The 21228-nt window shown below is 38.0% G+C and overlaps 1 protein-coding gene across 3 annotated transcripts; it reads left to right on the top strand.

The window, feature by feature from the left end:
- Positions 1–644: 644 nt before the first annotated feature.
- Positions 645–20233, top strand: LRRC58 (leucine rich repeat containing 58). 3 transcript variants are annotated; one of them, XR_004299797.1, is made up of 5 exons: positions 645–1280; positions 9837–9965; positions 10630–10907; positions 11094–11304; positions 14406–14480. XR_004299797.1 is itself a non-coding variant. In XM_032406636.1 (4 exons), the coding sequence occupies exons 1-4, from the start codon at positions 781–783 to the stop codon at positions 14612–14614; spliced, it is 1116 nt and encodes a 371-aa protein (XP_032262527.1). In that variant the 5' UTR covers positions 645–780; the 3' UTR covers positions 14615–20233. The 3 variants fall into 3 exon arrangements, 2 of the variants coding, with proteins under 2 accessions (XP_032262527.1, XP_032262528.1); XM_032406636.1 differs by lacking the exon at positions 11094–11304 and having other exon boundaries at positions 14406–20233; XM_032406637.1 differs by lacking the exon at positions 14406–14480 and having other exon boundaries at positions 11094–11490.
- Positions 20234–21228: the final 995 nt, after the last annotated feature.

Genomic DNA, 21228 nt, shown 5'->3' with positions numbered 1-21228 from the left:
GCTTCTATAGCTAAAATGTAGAAACACCTTTACTTAGTATACCTTACTTTTATCGGGTTTCAAAAAGAAATTAATCCTGCAGGCAAACAGGGCAAGTAATTATCCATGCTCTACGGATGGAGAAACTGAAATCAAATTCTTTGTCCAAGGACACAGGCTTATTTAATAGCAGAACCCGAGGTAGGATCCAGGGGTTCTGATTTCTAGCCCAGCTGTCTTTGCACTTTGAAGTCGGCTTGGTTAATCCCGCGCCTTTAAATTCCTGGGGCTTGCTGTAATGAAGCTGACTCACCACTAAATTCCTGTGTTCTCACTGAATCCCGCAGAGTAGGGGCCCCATTCCCAAACTGGGAACCAAGGGGGCGGTGCACCATGACGCGCTAACCCTCAAGGCCAGATAAGCAAACAGTCCTCGGGCTGTTTACCGAGGCAGTCCTGCACTCTGAGGACAGGTAAACCAGACTCCAGGGACTATAAACCGCCCCTGTTCAAACCCTCCGCGGTTCAAAGGACAACTTCGCGGCCACCCGGCCTCCGCCCCCGCCCGCACCCCTTCTCCGTGCCGCGCGCCACGTGAGACGCAGCCCGGCCCCCCGAGCGGCGCGCGCACCCCGCCGCCTGGCGTCGCGTGACTCGGCTGGGGCGCGCGGGGTTAGCGCCCGCCCGCGCCACTTCCGACGCAGCCCTCGGTTCAGGTTCCGGGGCGTCGCGGAGCTCCCGGCCTGTGGATCGCGCGGGGCGCCCTTCGGTTCCGGGGCCAGGCGCCCCGCGGCGGCCGGGATGGAGGAGACCGGAGCGGCGGTGGCCACGGCGGGGGAGGCCGAACTGAACTTGTCCCGCCTCAGCGTGTCCCCGGAGACTCTGGAGTTGGAGCTGGAGGCGCGGGGCGAAGAGCGGCGCGGCGCCCGTGAGGCGCTGCTCCGGCTGCTACTGCCTCATAACCGTCTGGTGTCGCTGCCGCGGGCGTTATGCAGCGGCTTCCCGCACCTCCAGCTGTTGGACGTGAGCGGCAACGCGTTGACCGCGCTCGGGCCAGAGCTGCTCGCGCTGAGCGGCCTCCGCACGCTGCTGGCCAAGAACAACCGGCTCGGCGGGCCCGGCGCGCTGCCCAAGGGCCTGGCCCAGTCGCCGCTCTGCCGCAGCCTCCAGGTGCTCAACCTCAGCGGGAACTGCTTCCAGGAGGTGCCCGCGTCGTTGCTGGAGCTGCGCGCGCTGCAGACCCTCAGCCTGGGTGGCAACCAGCTGCAGAGCATCCCGGCCGAGATCGAGAACTTGCAGAGGTGAGCGGGCCCCTGCCCCAGAGTAGGGAAGCCTGGGGCGGTGTCCAGGAGCCCCGGAGCGCTAGACTTGTCTTGGCGCTGGTCATTTGTCACGTAACCAACCGTCTGCTTCCAGGCTCGCTCTTTAACTCTTTGGCAGTGATCACTGCCCGGCCGTCTCTGCGAGTTGTAAGTGAAGATCTGGTAAGATCGCGTGTGTAACAGCGTTTGGGACTGTGTTTGCCCTAAGTAGATTTTCGAGGCAGTTTTTCTTTTTTCTTGGGTTCCGGGGGGTGGGGGGAGTGATCCCAACTGAGTAGGTACTCAAACAAATGTCAGTCTGAGGTGGTCACTTCCTTGCTTTGACGTCTGTGGTGGTTTTTCATGCCTTTTAGCGTGACAAACAAGATACTCTGACCAAACCCTTGCTTTCCACTCCATTTCCTGCTATCCTTTCTCTGTAGCAATACTAGCACTGTTAGTGAAATTCAGTGAGTCATGCAGTTTACCAACACCTTATGGGCACTTACTAAATATGTGGTGAATGGATGCAGGGCCTCTGTTCATGTGCAGTTCCCTTTGCCTGGAATGTTGCCTGCACCTGGCAAACTCCTATTCATCCTTCAGAACCTATTGCCAGGGTTGTCTGTTTCCTTCCTGTACTGGTTCCTGGACAATTATTGACTGAACTGTACTTCCTGTGTACCTCATTCATCCTGCCATTGCATTTACCTTATTGATTATAATTCCTTGTTCAGAGGTCTGCCTCACCCACTAGATTATTCAGTAAATATATGTTGAATTAAATGGAAAGAGGAAGCAGAGAGGCAGGATAGCAAAAGTCTCCTAAAAGTGCTCTGCAGGGGTGTGAGAAATAGAGCAAAAGCAAGTGTATTGTCCAAAGTGAAAAAAAAAACAAAATGTTTGTCATCTGTAAAATATTTTCACATCCTTTGTTGAGTTTTCTGGGATAACAGAATATTAGAGCTAGAAAGAGGTAAGTGTAGTGAAAAGAACATTGACCTGAGAATAAGAACTCTTGGTGTCCCAGCCTTAGGCAGGTCACTTAACATATCCTGACCACAGCTTCCTAATCTGCAAAATAAGGCATTTGGACAAGATGTCCATTGACTCATCAACAGATATTTATGAAGTACTTACCATGTGTCAGGCACTGTCCTAGGTACTGGGGATGCATGTGGTAAACATGGTCCTGTTTTCATGGAGTTAACATACTAATAGGAGACATTAAACAACGAATTATAAACCTCATTTTTTGATTACAGTTTTGAAAAGTTCTATGAAGACAAACGGAATGCCTTGAAATAACAGAGGGACCTGACTTAGTTTGGTCCTTGAACAGGTAACATTTGAATTGAGAATGGAGAATTGAGAATTTTGAAGGAAGAATAAGAATTAACTAGGAGAGGGTGGGGTGGGATCAGTCTAGGTAAAAGGAACAGTGCATGTAAAAGCCGGAAGGCGAGAGGGACTGAAGGCCAACATTTTGAAAGGAGGACATTGTACTAGAGCATAGTGAGAAAGTGGCCAAGAGTGAAAGTTGGCAAATAGAAACTTGAACCAGTCCCAGGCCATGTTGGATCTTGAAGACCATGGTAAAGTTTGGATTTTATTCTAAGTACACACAGGAAAGTTTTAAGCACATCAGCCTTGTTGCTGTGCAGCAATGGAGTGGGGAGAGGGTGGAGAGACGAGATTTTGAGGGCTGGTTAGAAGGAGGTCATTCTAGTAGAATGAGAGATGATGGTCACTTACACCTGTGTGATGCTGAGAGATATTAAGAAATAGAAAAGTTGGAAAGAGATTTAGACATAAAATTGACAGTCCTTGGTTCCTCCTAGTTTTGAAGTTACATAATTCCAACCTTCTCATTTGAGTCTTAATATACTAAGAAAAACCTAGAGCAATTATTTCCATCACATGGGGGAAAAGGTAGGCAAAAATCCTATTTATTGAGTACTTACAATGCTGTAGGCCCTGCGGTAGAGGCTCTAAATATCCTTTTTAATTCTCACAATGCCTATGTGAGATGAGAGGAAGAAACTGAGGCTTTGAGAGGTTAAGTTATAAGAACCCAAAGCCAATGAGTGGTGGAACTGGATTTGATCTCTGGGACCTCTGAGTCCAGACCCAAGAATTTTCCACTGTGACAGAATAGGGCTAGAACCTAATCCTTCTGACTTCTGTTGCATATGTGATCAGGAGGATTGGTCAAAACTCTTTCCTGGTTTACCTGATTTTCTAGCCAATAAACTATGCTTTTTGGTCATTGTACCTTTGGCTCCAATTGTGTGTGGGATCTTTGTCAGTGTTTCCTTTTTTCAGTTTTATGCTCCATTTCTCTTTACTGATAAGAATCAGTAAAGGTTTAGGCCATGCTCCAAATTGCAACTCTAGTTGAGTGTAGGCTAAAAGGGTCGTGTAGAAATACAATCTTAGAAGTAGAAACAACCTGGGCAATGGCCTGATTCACCCCCCTCCCTTTTTTTTTTTAACAGATGAGGACACTGAGATTTAGTATCAGTCACTTGCTTGAAGCCAGATAGTGACAATGAGATTCATGTGGTTCATGTACTTTAAAAGCTTGTGGTGAGTGATAGTATTTGAAAATGATTCGATATGGGGATGCTACCTCAAGAAAACTACTTTCTTTATCCACAGATGTATAGTTCTTATCTCTCTGTGTTTCTCTACCTGTTTCCTGCCTTCTTGTACAAAGCTGCCTCACTATAATTCCATCTCCCTTTAACCAACCATAATGTAGAACGAATTTATATTTTTGTTATTCTTAATGTCACTTTTTAAAATATTTATTTATTTGACAGAGAGAAAGAGATAGCAAGCGAGAGAGAGCGCAAGCAGGGGGAGCGGCAGGCAGAGGGAAAGGGAGAAGCAGGCTCCCACTGAGCAAGGAACCTGACGCGGGGCTCAATCCCAGGACCCTGAGATCATGACCTGAGCTGAAGGCAGACGCTTAACTGACTGAGCACCCAGTCGCCCCTCTTAATGTCATTTTTATTTGGGTGGAGGAGCAAAACATTTTCTACTTAGACCTGTGGTTAAAGTTATTGGCACTAAGGGCCTCGTCTGTTTTTCAGTGGGTCATTGGCCCTTGCTAGAGAAAAGGCACCCACTTCAGTATCACTAAGGATTGGAGAATCAAGATACTTTCCAAGAAGCAAATTTAACATTGGTGTGTTAATGCTAAACAGAAAGGAAAGGAAGAATTCTATGAATTCTGTGAATGAGTTTTCTGTTTCAGTGTTTGTCACGAAAAAATAGAATTGTTCCAAGCCCGATGAACAGAAGTGCAATGTTGACAAAAATACATCACAAGAACTTTTAAACACTACAGTTTTGCTTAACATTCAACAGTAGTTTGTTTTCTCCTTTCAAAAGCATTTTTGGAAACAGTAGAGTGTGTTTAGTTTGCCCAAATAATTGAAAGGCTTCAAGTCCCTAGAACTTTGGAAATTATTTGAGTTTCAAAGTGAGAAATAGGTCTGAAAGTGTAAATTTAATATGCTGGTTGTGTACTCTGATTAATGATACCCACAGAGAATTTATATGATTTTGAAATAGTAGGCTTAGTTATATTTTAGAACATCAGATACTTTTCTGATAAAGTCACAGTAACTACTAAGGTTTGGCATCCTTTCTTTCTGTGTACACTCCAAGCATTGATAGAAGCAGACATTGAGTCATAACTGACAACCAGACACTAATTTCTCTCAGTTCTTGACTTAAACAAATAGAAAGGACAAGATTTAAATTTGCTCTCAGAATCACTCTTCCCTTTCTTCACCTTATTTTTTCTCCATCATTAGATTCTGTCGCAAATTGTTATTTATTATTTGACTATTGAAATCTTTATCAAAGGACTCCCAAGATTGCTAAATTTTTCCCCAGGTAGTCTTCTCATTAAAATAGTTCCTTTTCCAGGATAATTTCTGTGATTTGGATTTCAGATGTTCTTTCTATTCTACTCTCTTTTGTTCCATTCTATTCTAGTAGCTCCCCTCTTTGAAAAAGAGAGATTTCTGAGTAACCAAGCATTAACTTATACCATATTTGGTAGAACAAAAAATCCTGCTCAGGAACTTTTTCTTTCTTTTTTAACCAGTGCTCAGATACTTATGTGTAGGAGAATTCAGTCTTATATCCAAACAGTTGATTTTTGCTACAAGATATTCTTTGAAAGAGAAAAAAATATATCAGAATTAAAGTTGTCTGCTTACTTCTACTAAGCATTATAATTCAAAAGAGAGATGCAATCTTGGAAAGATTTGCATAATCAGAAATAGGAAAAAAGTATCAATATATTTTTAAAATGACAAAACTTCAGATTCAAGTTAGCTTTTTAAATCACTACATATCAAGGAAGTCTGAGATGATGAAATAACAGAAACTCAACAAATGAAAGAAATTGTACCTGAGAAAATACATACAAGATACTCTTTAAAGGACTTTAAAGTATGTTTTATAACTTCAGAAAGGTAAAGGCAGGAACTTCATCAATGAAACAAGAATAAGAAAGTTAAAAACCAACAATTATGAAAACCCCAGTTAGAATTCCTAGAAATGAAAAAAAAAATGTAATTATGAACTCAGTGTGCTGAATAGTATACTGAAGTCAGCTGATGAATGAATCATTAAGCCAAAAGATCTTACTGAGGCATTCTCCGGGAATGCAGCACAAAAAGATAAAGAAATGGAGAGTACAGGGGTACCTGGGTGGCTCAGGTCATAACCCAGAGTCCTAGGATCTAGCCCTGCTGCATCAGGCTCCCCGCTCAGCTGGAAGTCAGCTCCCTCTCCCTCTGCCCCCTCCCTGCTTGTGTGCTCTCTCTCTGTCTCTCTCACTCTTTCTCAAATAAATAAATCTTTAAAAAAAAAAAGAAAGAAATGGAGAGTATGAAAGAAAGGTTTCTTTCATGTAAAATTGATCCTGAAGTTCAAACAGCTGTTTAGTAGGAATTTTAGAAAGAGAATAGAGAAAATGTAGGAAAGGCTATGTTTGATGTAATAGTAGCTGACAATTTTCCACAATTGGACTCTACCAATTTTCCACAAGAGCACTCTAAACTGATATCTTGAAACATCATAGTAAAACTTTAGAATAGAGAGAAAAAGACCCTAACAGCTCCTAATAAAAAAACCGATTACCTACAAAGGAACAGTAGTAATACTGGCTGTAGTAAGATAATAGAATAGTATCTTCTTAGTGCTAAGGAAAAGTAATGTCAACCTAGAATTTTATGCCTAGCCAAGCTGTTACTCAACAATGAAGGAAAGAGATAAAAACATTAAAGACAAAGAATTCAAAAGTTAACAACCATGGGTCTTTGTTGAATATATACTCCAAGAAAAAATGGACTTTAAAAGAAATAGCAAGATCTTTACTAGCAGGCTTGTACTTCAAAGCTTGAAAGCAGGCTTATGTAGGGCCAACCTATTTTTGGGTATCAGAACTAATTTTAGTAAAATTCAGAGTTATAAAAAAAGAAAAAGAAAAAAGAAATAACAAGCTCCAGAAACAATGGTGAACAAAGAAATTGGTAAAACAGATTCATGAATCTGAATAATTATTAATTGGAAATAAATTTAAATTTATTTTCAAATCAAGGTAGAACTAGTTCTAAATGATATGAAGAGAAGGACAGAAAACATGGATGTGTGTTTGGGAGTGAGAGGGAGAGCAAAGGAAATTCAAGGGGTAACTACTAGCAAGATAGAAATAGCACATACAGTTCAAAAGAGTAGAGGGGGAATGGGAAGAAAGGAAATTTGAATGAAACACACAAAAGAGCAGAAGAGAAAAAAGATATTTAGATACACTGTGGTAATAGAAAACACAAGTCTAAACTTACAAAATCAAGTTGCATCCTGCTTATAAGAGTTACACTTGAAATAGAAATACCTCAATAAGGTAAAAGTAATAGGATAGAAGAAGATGTACCAAGCAAATCTCTACTGTTTCACATCTGCACTACTGCATTAGGCTCCAGTCTAGTCATCCTACTTCCACTTCTCCCATTGTACTCTCCTCTCCCCACCACTTACCAAGCTACTTTCCACACAGTAGCCACAGTGATCTTTGTAAAGTGTCAGTCAAGTTACACAACTTTGTTCAAAACCCTTCCTACTTAGGATAAAATTCAAAATCCTTACTGAGGCCCAAAAGGCCCTCTGTGATCTGGCCTTACCATGCTACCTGTCTGACCACCACTGTCCCCCATCCACCACTCTGATGTACCCACAACTGGCAACACACCAAGCATTTTCTACCTTAGGAATTTGTACTCATTCATTTCATTTTGATCTCTGTTCACATGTCATCTAAAAGAAACCTTTCTTAACCACCCTGTCTAGAATTTCACTTCCGTAACTAACCATCTAATTACCTCCCTTTTTAGGGAGGTAACACTTAAAGCTCTCAGACATAATACATACACATTCACTGATTTATTGTCTATCTCACAAGATTATAAAGTAAAGAACTTGGTCTTGTTTATACTGTGTTCCTGGAATGGTGCCTGGCACGTGGTAGATGCCTAGTTCGTATTTGTTAACTAGGCACTTTATGTGATGTATAATATTATTCCATTTTGAAGAGGAAAAACCTAGGGCATAACAAGAATAAGTAAATGGCTTAAGTTCTTATACTGGTGAATGGTGGTTTAAATGAAATAAATACGAACAAAAATAAAATCGAGACACAATATTGATAATTAAAAGAAATAGATTTTAAGGCAAATGGATTAAAAGGAAAAAAGAGAAATGTTTCATATGAGTTAAGGAGCAGTTCAGCAAGGATTTATTTGCATTATAGCCTCTGTATTTTCAGGGGAAAGAGCAAAACTTGGTAATTATAAAGGGAAGAAGGAAAACTGTTTCTGGTAGAAGACTAACCACCAGAGCAAGAAGGCAAAATAATAGATGCTATAAAAATTTTGAATTGCAGTTAATAAGTTCAATACTAGTAGCTCCACATTCATTTTACACATGCAAAATGTGAACAAAAATAGACCATGCTCTAGGCCACAGAAGAACAAGGTTATGCGGAACATGTATTTAACAACAAAGCTCCCAACAAATTAATAAGAGAAAGCCATAAAACCTGTGAGAAAAATGAGTAAAGAATAGGAACAGGCAATTCTCTAAAGATACACAAATGACCAAAAATATATACAGAGATGCTTAATTCACTAATAACTAGAGAACTGCAAATTAAAAGAACAGAATGGTATCATTTTTCACACAAATAGTTAAAAAAAAAATTAAAGCAAATGATAATAAGTCCTGCCAGGATTATATGGTAAGAAGTACTCTTAATTTGCTAATTGTGGATTTATAATTAGCTGTAGCCCTGCAGAGTAACTTGGCTTTACCTTTTTAATCCTACTCTATCTTTTAACCTTATATCCTAAAATCTTCCCCTGGAACTCTGATTTAGTGAATCTGGATGGGGCCTAGAATTTGTAGCTTTAAAAGTATCCCAGGTAGTTCTTACCCTGGAAGTTTGGGTAATAGTTTAGTAGGCTATTTTTTCTCACATTCAGAGGTGTCTTAAAAGAATGCTAGTGTCCATTGAATTAGCAGATTTAACAGGAAGACAAAAGTAACATTGTAATGGAAAAAATCTGTATGTATATATTTTAATTACATATCTTATAAGAACTGATTCTGCTACTCCCTGCAAAAATCTTTCGGAGAAAGCCTTTCTACAGTCAACACCACAAAAAGTAGCAGTGCATTTTGGTGCAATATATGCTATGTCTAAAATGTGGTTAACCTGATGGAAAATAAGGTAAGTATCTGGAGCTTTAATTTCATGATAGTGGTCAGTTTTACACAATTTATTTAGATAGCTCCTGAAGAATGCTTTTGCTATAGTAAGAACAAAGAAGAAATTTAGAGTTCAGCCATGTTTTCCCATTCTTTTCAGAAAAAGATAGTGGTTTTTCCATTGCCTAAAAGTGCACCAAATCCATGCCTACAGCACAAAATTCAGGCTTCGTATAATCCGGCTTTTCTTCAGCCTTTTCTCTGGATTCTTCAATAGGAACTCTGCCCTTCTGTGGTAAAAGATGTGTCCATTGTCCCATAAAAGCCCTCCCCTCCAACCTGAAGTGTCTTATTTCCTCCCAGCTGCAAGGGCTAAATTCATGGTCCATCTGAAGTCACAAACTTTTGCAAAGCCTTTCCCAATCCCAAGTACTGTGTCCTTTTCTTACTTCTCAGTTTTTTTAAACTCCTTTATCATTTATGGATTGCTCTGCTTATTTTGGTATTTTAATCATGTTATACTCACTTTTGGCCTTGTTTTGTGTTTAATTATAATATGGTCTAACAATACCCTGTCTTACCTGCTTACCTGTAATATAAGCTCTCTAAAGATTACATTATTTCTCTAGAGCCTGTATAGCATATAGCAGATCCTAAGTAAAACATTTGCTGAATGAATAAATGAAATGTGTTTGTTGTAATAAAGACATTGGGATGTCTTGTCCAATTTTTGTTTACATTTTTGTTTTTGTTCATTTATTTTTACAGTTTAGAGTGTTTATATCTCGGAGGAAACTTCATCAAAGAAATCCCACCAGAATTAGCAAATCTGCCTTCTCTAAGTTACTTGGTATTATGTGACAACAAAATCCAAAGTGTGCCTCCTCAGCTTTCACAGTGAGTAGTTTCAGGCAGGCTAAGTATACACAGAGATCCTTGCTTAGGAATTTTTGTCCTGCATTCATCCCACATGTTTTATATATGTAGAAGAAAATTAGGCATTCTCAAAGTAAATGATACATGAGAATTACAGTTCTGAGGTTTGCTGTGAGTTGAGTTGCTTATTTTTAACATTACTTTTAAATGTGCTGGTTTATGTCTCAAAATATTTGTTTAGCCTGTTTTCTCTAATCAAAAGTAGAGTAATTTGGCATAGATTTCCCCAGGTTTTATGGAATTTTACTGATTTTATATTTGATATGAAACATTCCTATCCTGATGACATAATGTGAAGGATCTTGATTTCTATTGCATTTTAAATCTTTCTTCTTATAGGTATCTGAATGATAAATCATGCTAAAAAATCTTTAAATCTAGCATTTATGTCAGGCTGGCACATCAGAATACTGATTATTATTCTACATTCTCTAAGATCCCGTGGGCAAATATCATCTCATGATATTTACAAGTCTACACTCTGGTCTAGTTTCAGCTCCTTTTTATTTTACCTCTTCTGTTGGCCTTAATTGCTTATCCTCATGGGAAAATCAAGTTCTTCGCTTAGCTTTCTTGGTAGTTAGCTTGCTCGCTGCCATTGATTTTTGTACTGCATTCATTGTAGGTTGCATTCGCTTCGTTCCCTCAGTCTTCACAATAACTTGCTGACATACCTGCCTCGAGAGATCCTCAGCCTTGTTCATTTGGAAGAATTGAGTTTGCGAGGAAATCCATTAGTTGTTCGTTTTGTTAGAGATTTAACCTATGACCCTCCAACTCTCCTGGAATTAGCTGCACGGACCATTAAAATTCGAAATATTTCCTACACTCCCTACGATCTTCCTGAGAATCTTCTTAGATACTTGAGTTTAGCCAGCAATTGCCCAAACCCAAAGTGTGGAGGTAAGTTAATTCAGTGTATATATTTCCCACTCATTTAGCTATTTTTTATAGATGATCGAAGTGTTTTTAAGTAGTCATCTTCTTTCAGAGAAAGGCATTTAGCCTCTTTCTGTTTCCCTTATCCTTTCACCCTTTTACCAGTAAAGTAAGACTTTTCTCCTTCCTCTCCCTTTCTTTTTTTTTTAGTGCTTTACAATTCATACAGAAGGAAAATACCCAGAAAGTCTCATCGTGTCTTGGAACTGTCACAAGATAGTAGAATAAGGCGGTAAAATAAGAGGAAACACAAAGGAAGCATAAACAGTCCTAACAGTTTAAAACGAGTCTCCAAAATGTTTAGCCACTTTTCATATTTATTTGATGGACATTTTCCTAGACCCACTGTTCTGAGTATCAGGTACCTTTATAGATTATGATTCAGGATGTAGGAGAATGGGCTGAATGTGCCAATTTTGGAATGTACCCTCGACTTTTATATTCTTGTAAATCCATGGTTCAAAATTTCTTGAATGTAGGGACACCTGGGTGGCTCAGTCGGTTAATCGTCTGCCTTTGGCTCAGGTCATGATCCCAGGGTTCTGGGATCGAGTGCTGCATCAGGCTCCCTGCTCAGCGGGGAGTCTGCTTCTCCCTCTGCCTGTTGCTCCCCCTGCCTGTGCTTGCGCGCACTCTCTCTCTCTGAGACAAATAAATAAAATCTTTAAAAAAAAAAAAGTCTTCAGTTTATAGCATTTGGAGGGAATTAAAGAAATGATAGACTGCAAGGCAGAGTAAAATAGAAATTCAAAGTACTATTGGAAATCAAAGGAGGGAGAGGATACATGTAATTAGATCTGGAAAAAATGAGCTGATTCTTAAAGTATGAGTTGGATTTTGATATGGTAAGTAAGATTGAGGATAGGAAACTTTTCAGTTGGAGAGAGCAAAATTGGAGACAAAACAGTATGGGGCACAATATTGGATGAGTAGTAATTTGGCTCAAATATACAGTTAGGGAGGTACATGAGAGAAGAGTAAAAGATACATTGAGGCCCAGTTATGAAGGCCTGAAGTGCCAGGGTGTGTGGGTGGGAGCTGGTGACAGATAGCAGGTCGTTTTATTTTGGCTCTCTCATAAAAGACTGCTTTTTAAAAATCCAATCTAATGGGAGTACAGAGGGTTTTTACCGTTGTAGGAGAAATGTAGGTGCTGAGGAAATGCTACATCATGATGATCAGAGCCAGGTGAGATTTTCCCTGGAACTCCCATCGTGTCTTAAAACTGTTTGAAGGTTAAAAGAGAGAAAATGATTTAAATTTTTCAAAGAATATTAAAAAATAAAAAAGACACTCTTGGTTTAAAAAAGATGACCCTCTAGGCCATTTCTGGCCACTCTTAGAAATGGAAGGTCCTGTGCTGTGCCAGATTAGAAGTGCTTAAGCTCTTCTCTGTAGCTCTCCTTTCCCAAGTTGGCTTTTTTTTTTTTTGGAAGATTATTTATTTGTCACAGAGAGCATGTGCACAAGCAGGGGGAGAAGCAGGCTCCTCCCCAAGCAAGGAGCCTGATGTGGGACTTGATCCCAGGACCCTGGGATCATGACCTGAGCTGAAAGCAGACGCTTAACTGACTGAACCACCCAGGCATCCCCCAAGTTGGCTTTAACAGTGGTGAGGGATAGCATTCACACCAGGCCTTACGGCATAATAATCTATGTCTGATCTCTTCTTTGAATTCTAAAAATGGACCTCTACAAGAATTCTCTTTTCTCTTTTAAATGCTTTTTTAAATGACTTTTTTAGTATACCGATATGTTATGTATCTTAGAAACAAATGTACTTCAAAAATTATTAGTTTAAAAATCGAGATTATACGAAAATTGAACCAGTGATGTTTTCCCCCTCAGACTCATTAGCTATTGAACACTGAGTTAAACAAAAGTAAATTTATTTTTTTTAAGATTTACTTACTTATTTTAGAGAGAGAGCTTGAGTGTGTAAGTTGGGGGAGGGGCAGAGAGAGAGAATCTTCAAGCAGACTCCCCACTGAGCACAGAGCCCAAGGTGGGGTGGGGCACGGCCTCGATCTCACGACCCCTGAGATCACCACCTGAGCCATAACCAGAGTCGAAATCTTAACCAACTGAGCCACCTGGGTGCCCCAGCAAACGTAAATTTATATTTTGAGAGATTTTTTTGTCTTTGTAGAATCTGAGATCATAGAAATGACAAGGTAGTATTGTACTGTTTTAGCTCATGGTAACTCTATAATGCTTTATTTTATTACTTCCTTCTTCTTTTAGGATGCTAACACATTTTGGGGGATTTACTATCAATATTGATTGACCCGTTTATTGCATTTATATACTTTCCTAAATTGTTCAAAGTAACATACCATGAAATCCCCTTTTTAAACTATGAATTATACTGGCTACAGGATCAAAAAATTAGAAAGTTAATGGGGGAAAAAGATAAATAGAAATCATTGTTTCTCCTTTGCTTGAACCACATCTTCTTAGTTTAGAGCCTTATGTGATACACATAGAGTAGTTGGTGCCGGAGGAATCTTAGAGTATAGAGGTTGAGATTGCTCTGCAGAAAGGTGATGGGACCCAGAATTGTAGGTGTTCCAGTTATACTGAACCCTGAGCCACAGTAACCTCTGCTTTCCTCTCAGCTGTAGCTATAGTTTTACTTAGCTGAAGGGCCCAGCTCAGGAGCACTAAATTAGGAATCAAAAAAGGTGAATACTGTTTCAGTCTACCTAACAATATATAATTATGTGAGAATCAAGTGAGATCATTCATGAAACAGCTTTGAAACCTGTAGATTTAGAGCCTGTGGAAATGTAAGATGGTATTTTGTTTCTTTTAATTTTCCCTTCCCAATACATAAGAACAAAATACCAAAAGTGATCTCTTTTCTGCAAATTTTGTGTGTAACAACTAATCTTTTAAGATCATTAAAGGAGTTTTGTGGGTTTTTTTTAAGATTTTATTTATTTATTTGAGAGAGAGAGAGCATGAGAGCACGAGCGGTGGGGAGGAGCAGAAGGAGAGGGATAAGCAGACTCTCCTGGGATCATGACCTGAGCCGAAGGCAGTCGCTTAACCAGCTGAGCCACCGAGGTGCCCCTTGTGGGGTTTTTTTAAGCTTCTTGACTGTAGGGTAGTACCAAGGAGTAGCTTGGAGGATGGGGGAAGAACTATACTAAACACTATAATCTCTCCATCAGCCATTGTCCACCAAGTTACCCAGAGAAAATAAGTTAACAGTATCCTTTTAATGCCAGCTCCCTTTAAGATAAATCTTATCTGGCCTTCTCTTAGTAGCCAAATTGCCATCTAGGCCTTCTAGTATTTCTGTAAATAGCTATAGAAGCAACTATTGCTTCTACTTAAAATTCACAGAAAAGGAGACTATATATGACTTTTCTTCAGAATGCTGGAGAAGGGGTTGAAAAATAAATGGCTCTTTGCTTTGTAATGATTATTTTGTACTTAATTCCTTCTTCTCTCCAGGAGTCTACTTTGACTGCTGTGTCAGACAAATTAAATTTGTGGACTTCTGTGGGAAGTACCGCCTCCCACTGATGCACTACTTATGCTCCCCAGAATGTTCTTCCCCTTGCAGTTCCGCCTCTCACAGCTCCACATCCCAGAGCGAATCTGACTCGGAGGACGAAGCTAGTGTTGCTGCACACAGAATGCAGAAAGTTCTTCTTGGTTGAAAAGAATGCAGGGTTGTATGAAACATTAAAAGAATTGAGCAAAGGTGATTAGAAAAGAAAACAGACTTTGAAGTTCACTAGAAACCGTCACTAGAAACCGTATCTTCATCTTGAATGTCCATGAAAGAGTTGGAGATGATGGAAAAGATTTTGCATTTCATCTTCCCATTCAGCAGGAATGAGTCCAGTTCCATGTTTGGATTCTTTGAATATAATTCACTCTGAATGATGGTTTCAAATTTAACTGATTGTTTGCGATTTTCACTCAAGTTTTGCATGAATCACACAGCACAATGGAACATTCTGAAGAGCAGTGCTATAATAAACCATGAGTGGTATAACTTGTGACAGTTGAGATGAAGAAAGAAATGATCAGAGCTGTAATTATTACCAGAATTGTCCTTGGGTTTAGATTGAACATTATACCTTAGCAGGATTAGCCCTCCCTTCCTGTATTGCCCATGTGTCTAGATTACAGAGCTATTCAGATAAGCTCACAGATGGTTACATAGGACCTAACCCTTTCAAGTGACCTACTAACTGGTAAAGTAAGGGATATAACTTCTATGTGGGATTTTAAAACTCTTCAGTTCTGCTCTTTTGTTCTATATGATTGTTGTTTCCTTTCTGTAATCCAGCAATGACTATTACAGTGCCTTAATCCTAGCAAGATTTTAGAAATTTATTCATGGAACGATGCCAGAGCAGCCTATATAACCTGACATACTATGCAGAACACTTTAAAATATGCTTTAACAGAACTAGGTAAACAGCTGTATATCTGACATAAGAGCTCATGCCACCTTAACTTGAATTTTTTGTTTAAACATGAAGTGATCCCCTTGTAAGGAAATCACTTTTACACTTAATGGGAAGCAACAGTCTTGATCAATCTTTTCATCATAAGACAGAATAATAGCTTTTGATTTAAAAATCTGTCAGATTTCTTTTGACAGAAAAGAGATGTAAGCTTAGAAAGCTTCTTTGTATCTTTCATTAAAGGAGTGGGAAAATGATTTTAAAATTTTTAAGTCATGTCTGACTCCTTTGCCTGTGTGTACTGAACTGTAACTTTCTCTACATTTAAAAAAAAACTAGAAAACCATTACAACAAGCCAAATAAAGTTATGGGCAGCCATCATTTGTGTAAAGACTTTAAAGCAGTCTTTAAATTGTGTGAAATAGAATAATTTCCAAAACTAGTTTAACTATGGAATACTTTTTGAAAGTAATGTATTGATAACATGAGAAATTTGTTAAATATATCCCCAGAGTATAGCAGAAAAATGTTTCACAAATTAATTGTATTAGAAATGACAAATTTTTATTAACTAGTTAATTTGCAATAAAAATTGAATAGTACAATTATAAGTTGATATTATAAAATACACAACACATACTAGCAGTCATTAGATAACCAATAATAAAATGATGTTTTATTGATAAACGTTACCTATACAATAATATGTAGGTCAGAAACACATTAGAATATCAGAGGATCTCCCTTCTGGCTTCCTGACATTCACAACTGGGGCACACCATTTCTTAAAAGCAGATTGTTGTATAATAATAATAATAATGTACATATGTTAGGTTTTTGTCTTGTGTATTATTTTTTACTTTAGAAGAAAATATATTGTAGGATAGTTCAGATTTATTATGTGTTATTCATGAAACATCGTGGAGTTTCATGACTGCAGTTGTGAAACGCTGCTATAGAGTGAATCCCTTCACCTTGTTATAATGTAACAATATGTTTTCCTTTTGACTCAGAAATTTTCTAGGTCTATAGAAGTAATCTAGTGTTTCTGCTGCCTAACAAAGTAGTACATGGGTGATTAGATCATAAAATGGAAGTAATGTAGAGTCTTTGTTTACTTCTCCATTTGAGCCACAGCAAGCTGCGTACGAAATCATGAAAGATAAAGATAACTTAGGCAGTGCCTAAGTGAGAAGCCCAAAGTGTTTTGTACCTGACTTAGTTAATATCAATACATAACATATTTTCATAGAAAATAATGTATTCATAGGAAAATACCCAAATTGATAGGACTGAATTTTTCTGGCTTAAATGCCTCAGTTTACTTCCTAATCCATTACCAGCTTGGGTAATCTTCCAAGAGTTAGTCTTTTTAAAATAAATTGGTAGGTATGTAAGTACAATTAAGTACTTCCTGGCTTCCCAGAAAGAAAGTATACTGATTGATCTTTCACAGATGTAAATAGGTCCAACCAGAAACAGTTTCTGGCCTTTGCTATATATGCAGATGTATACCATAATATACAATAACTGTTTGTTGTTCATGTACATTTCAAAATCTAAGATCAGTGTGCAACTGGCTTTAGTGACTTTAACTGAAATCTGCATTTCAGTTGTCAGTTCTATCTTTTTTTTAATCTTTGACCTAAACTTTTATAAGAGCTGCTAATAATTTCTAAGATTTTCCCTGTTTCTCTTCTCTACCTTCCCTTTTTTTTTTATAACTGGTGATTGTAGAAATTAGCCAGAAGATGACATAGAAGGGACTTGATAATTTAGAAACCAGGTAATCAACTCCTAAATCATATCGCTGACTATGTATTTGAAATGATAGTCTATCTCGTTAGTTGCTAAGTCATATGTTTGTGTTTAAACTAGTTAGTAAACTTTATTTTTGAGACTTAAGAATCTACACTAATTTTCATAATGAAATAAGTTTTTGATATTGCTCCAGTTGGACAATTTCAGTGACAGAACTTATGTGGGTAAAACTACTTAACCACAGCATTAATGTGTTTAGAATGGAATTCTTCAGTGTTAATATTTGAAATGGAAATGGGTACATTGAACATTCTTCGTAATCTTTATTCCTAGAATCCAATTCTCAGTGTCACCAACTCAGTTTGAATAGTACTAGGATTTTAGGAAATAAGATTAGCTGATACAATATTTTGCTTCCATGGTGCCAGGGATTGGCTGACCTAAGGACAAGCTAGTCAAGGTTCTTAGGATTCCTTGTATTTGAATACCAGAGGTAGATCTGAAGGTTAGTTCATATTTTACTTCTAAATGTGTGCCAGAGGAGTCTCTTATTCTGAAATTCTTACTATCTGGAACTTTAAATTACCAAATGTAAAAGTAAAGATGCATTGTAAACTGTACCTCAAATTCGAGAAATTTTTATGTCAATGTAAATAAAAGTTAAAGACAGTCCACACTAGTGCAGTGTAATACTGCAGACCAATTCTGCCAAACATCGTAAATACCAATTTAACCAAAGGAAGAGAAGGAAAAGGCTGATTGCTGGAGTACTAAGTGAAAGAAATCTTTAAAAATAACAAAGGGCAGGGAAAGAGGAGTCACCAGACACCCAGGGATATCCCTGAGCTAAGAAAGTTCTTTAAAGTAATAGTGAATTGTTTTAAAATCACAAGGCCTATTTACCATCTGAAAGCCTTTATCACTAAATTTCTTTGGTTTCTGCTACTGGAAGATTATCCACATCCCTCCATAATGATGGGCCAGCAAGTAAATAGGATTTTCTTACAGCCAACCTTGCTCTTTCCAAAGGGAGAAAGTAATACCTCATTAACCTGGAATTTGTCGTACAGCGTTGGTTAATGTTTACCTTGTCACAATGTAAAAAAGAAAAAAATACTAAGCAAATAATTAGTGCAAATAAAGTTCGATCTTTTAAAGCATTTTAGCAGTATTTATTTATATAAAAAGTTATTCTACATAAGACCCTTTGTAGGCAAAACAGTTATAAAATGTGTATATAATTAGTTAAGCTGCATTTATTTAGAAATACCTAATTTTTACTTAAATGATCCCCTCTCTTCTTATCCACAGTAGATATTTTATTATGTTAGTGTAAATGTTACTCCCTCTTTAGTCCAAAATAGTCAGCTTTTAAGTTGTGCTGGATGTTAACAGTAAAGGCTGATGTGCGTGTTTTTAGGCAACATGATCTGGGATACATAGTTCTGATTCCCTCTGTATAGAAAAGTACTTGACTGTCACTGTTTCTGTATTAAGCACTATTCTCTTATAACATTAATTTGATAAATTTAATAGCATCCACTTTTGTATTTTCATGATAGTCGTGATCTTTTTAAAGGCAGCAGTGTCTTCATTTATTCTCAGAAAGGTGTGCCTTAAATCCTCCACTGTAGACCCAAAGTCTGGGGAACTGTGTCATTTAGTAAGTTTTTTGTGACAGGGTAATGACCCTTTGCATTTGACTCCAGGGAGAAAGAATGTGAGTGACCTGAGGGATTCCTTCCCCGAAAACAGGGCCTAATGTCTGTGAGTCTAGGGCTTTTGTAGAGGGAATCCCAATCATGCATACTATCAGAGAAGGTCAAGCCATAAGGATCAGAGTCCCCTGAAATAAAATCAGTGAGAAGATATATTCTTTTTTATATTATAAAGAAAATTTATCTGCTACCACTAAGGGATGACAGCAGTTCCCAACCAACTTCATATTAATAGCATGATATAAAGGTATTATTGCTGTGAGGCCTAGGATATTTTGTGAGTGGTTTCTTTGTAACACTAGCTTGCAAGGGGCTATGTTTTTAACATTTTACTTGTAAATATCTCCATTTTTTCTATCATTCCTTGGTCCATATTTGCTAAGAATTGATGTAGAAAATAATAGTTCACTAACAACAAACATTGAACAGTCACAGGGTAATACTGATTTGGGTGCTACTAGACTTTTACCTGAGATTTGTCAGTCTCAATTTATCCTAAGGTATAGTATTCAATCTAGTAAATATTAAAATTTATGAGTTTAATGGAGGTTATGTATATACCATTGTACCAGAAAGCCATGGTTAGATTGATTAAGTGCATTTACCAGAACTTACTTTCTTTGGCTGTGAATAAATTGGATAAAACTGTTTTATTCTGAATTGTGGTTAGAAGAAATTGGGATAAGATTGAAAGTGCTATTGCTGGTACAAAAGTATTACTAAATTGGTTAATTCTTATGTCTACAACTGATGTTTTAAGAGAATCGTTTATTAAATAGTTGACATTGATGTGGTCATTGATGTGATGTATGTTATTGAAAAGGAATATTAACTTCAACAATCACTTTACAACAGTACAATCATGGAGAGCCCTGTGTGCCTGTAATTGGTGTTTGTTGCATTTCTGAGCCCACTTGTTTTCATGAGAAACAAAAATATTAATGGGAGAAATATTTTAAGTTACCAGTATTTTAACTTTTTATAAAGGTTGGGGCTTTAAAGTATCGACAAAGGATATTAAAAATATTATGTACTTTTACTTTAGTCAAATTACTAAATTTCATTGTCCTTCTTAGTTTTATGTATTTTAAATATTGTGAATTAGGAATATCTATATAAGTATATAGGTACTTAAAACTTAATAATAACAAATGTAAATCAATGTGACTCAACAATTAAATTTTCTTTTCAGGACAAGATATACTTAAGTGCATCAAATTTATATATTACTTTGTAATGGTAAATGCTCTAAAAAAATATTTAAGCTACTTCAATTCTATACCTCCTTTTTTCCCACAGGACACACAAGAAAATGTGATGTTATATTAACCCTCTGTGTGAATTTTGCCTTATTAAACATTGTGCCTTATTTTATTAAAAGTGCTTTCTTGGAATTTGAGTCTGTATTCTGAAAATTAACAGTATTTTAACTGAATTGAATTTACGTTAAAAAAATCTAAAATCCTTATAATGTTTGTTTGTTTTTAAAGATTTTATTATTTGACAGAGAGAGAGCGAGAGAGGGAATACAAGCAGGGGGAGTGGGAGAGGGAGAAGCAGGCTTCCCGCAGGGCAAGGAGCCCGATGCGGGGCTCCATCCCAGGACCCTGGGATCATGACCTAAGCCAAAGGCAGACGCTTAACGACTGAGCCACCCAGGCGCCCCTAAAATCCTTATAATGTTGGTATTGGCCTGATTACTTGCTGTACCACTGCTCATCTGTTTGAATTTCTTCAATACATGAATACATACATTAGGCATGTATTAGCATTTACTGTCTTGCTAGATACAAAGGATAAAAGATGAATTAGACTAGGTCCCTTTCTACCATAGTTCCTTCTGCTTCCACAGTCTTAACAGACTTATGGATGCATGCTCAAATAAGAAGTTGGTGAGGTCAGTTTGCTAATGAAGGTCAGGTACTTAATTGCGTTTAATCTGGAATCAAACAGTTGTAACAGAGTAGTACTGACTGAGCATATTAATATTATAGTACTTAGTATTGTTCTTTAATGCCATTATTTTGGTGACCCTATAACACCTGACATTTTTCTAGATTCCAAAATTTGGAAGAATTGTGGCTGGTTGTGAGTTGAGGTAAGCAGAATAGGTAGGAAAGACACACTCTGCAAAACAGGTCATGTTTCAAATTTGCTGACAGGGAAAAAGCTTAACACTTCCCTGGTTAGTATATCAGAGGGCTTCTTAGTGAGGAGAGGCTCAGAAATTGAAGGGCACAAGAGAAAAAACATTAGGTGTAACTCTGATCTCTTTACTTTCTTGAGGATAAAACTCCCTAACCTGCCCAGTTGGGGATGTTCTTAGAATAAGTGTCAGACGAAAATTTTCTTTAATGGCTTATCTAACTGTAGGT

This window comes from Phoca vitulina, unplaced genomic scaffold (assembly GCF_004348235.1).
Source record: "Phoca vitulina isolate PV1807 unplaced genomic scaffold, GSC_HSeal_1.0 scaffold8, whole genome shotgun sequence".
In the NCBI taxonomy this organism is placed as follows: Eukaryota; Metazoa; Chordata; class Mammalia; order Carnivora; family Phocidae; genus Phoca; species Phoca vitulina.
This window is presented reverse-complemented; position numbering and strand designations above follow the sequence as displayed.

Bases quoted from the DNA above. Each gene is read 5' to 3' on its own strand.
- LRRC58 (XM_032406636.1), top strand. From the start codon at position 781: ATGGAGGAGACCGGAGCGGCGGTGGCCACGGCGGGGGAGGCCGAACTG. The intron at 1,281-9,836 runs GTGAGCGGGCCC...TTATTTTTACAG, and splicing joins GAGATCGAGAACTTGCAGAG to TTTAGAGTGTTTATATCTCG. The intron at 10,908-14,405 runs GTAAGTTAATTC...TCTTCTCTCCAG, and splicing joins CCCAAACCCAAAGTGTGGAG to GAGTCTACTTTGACTGCTGT.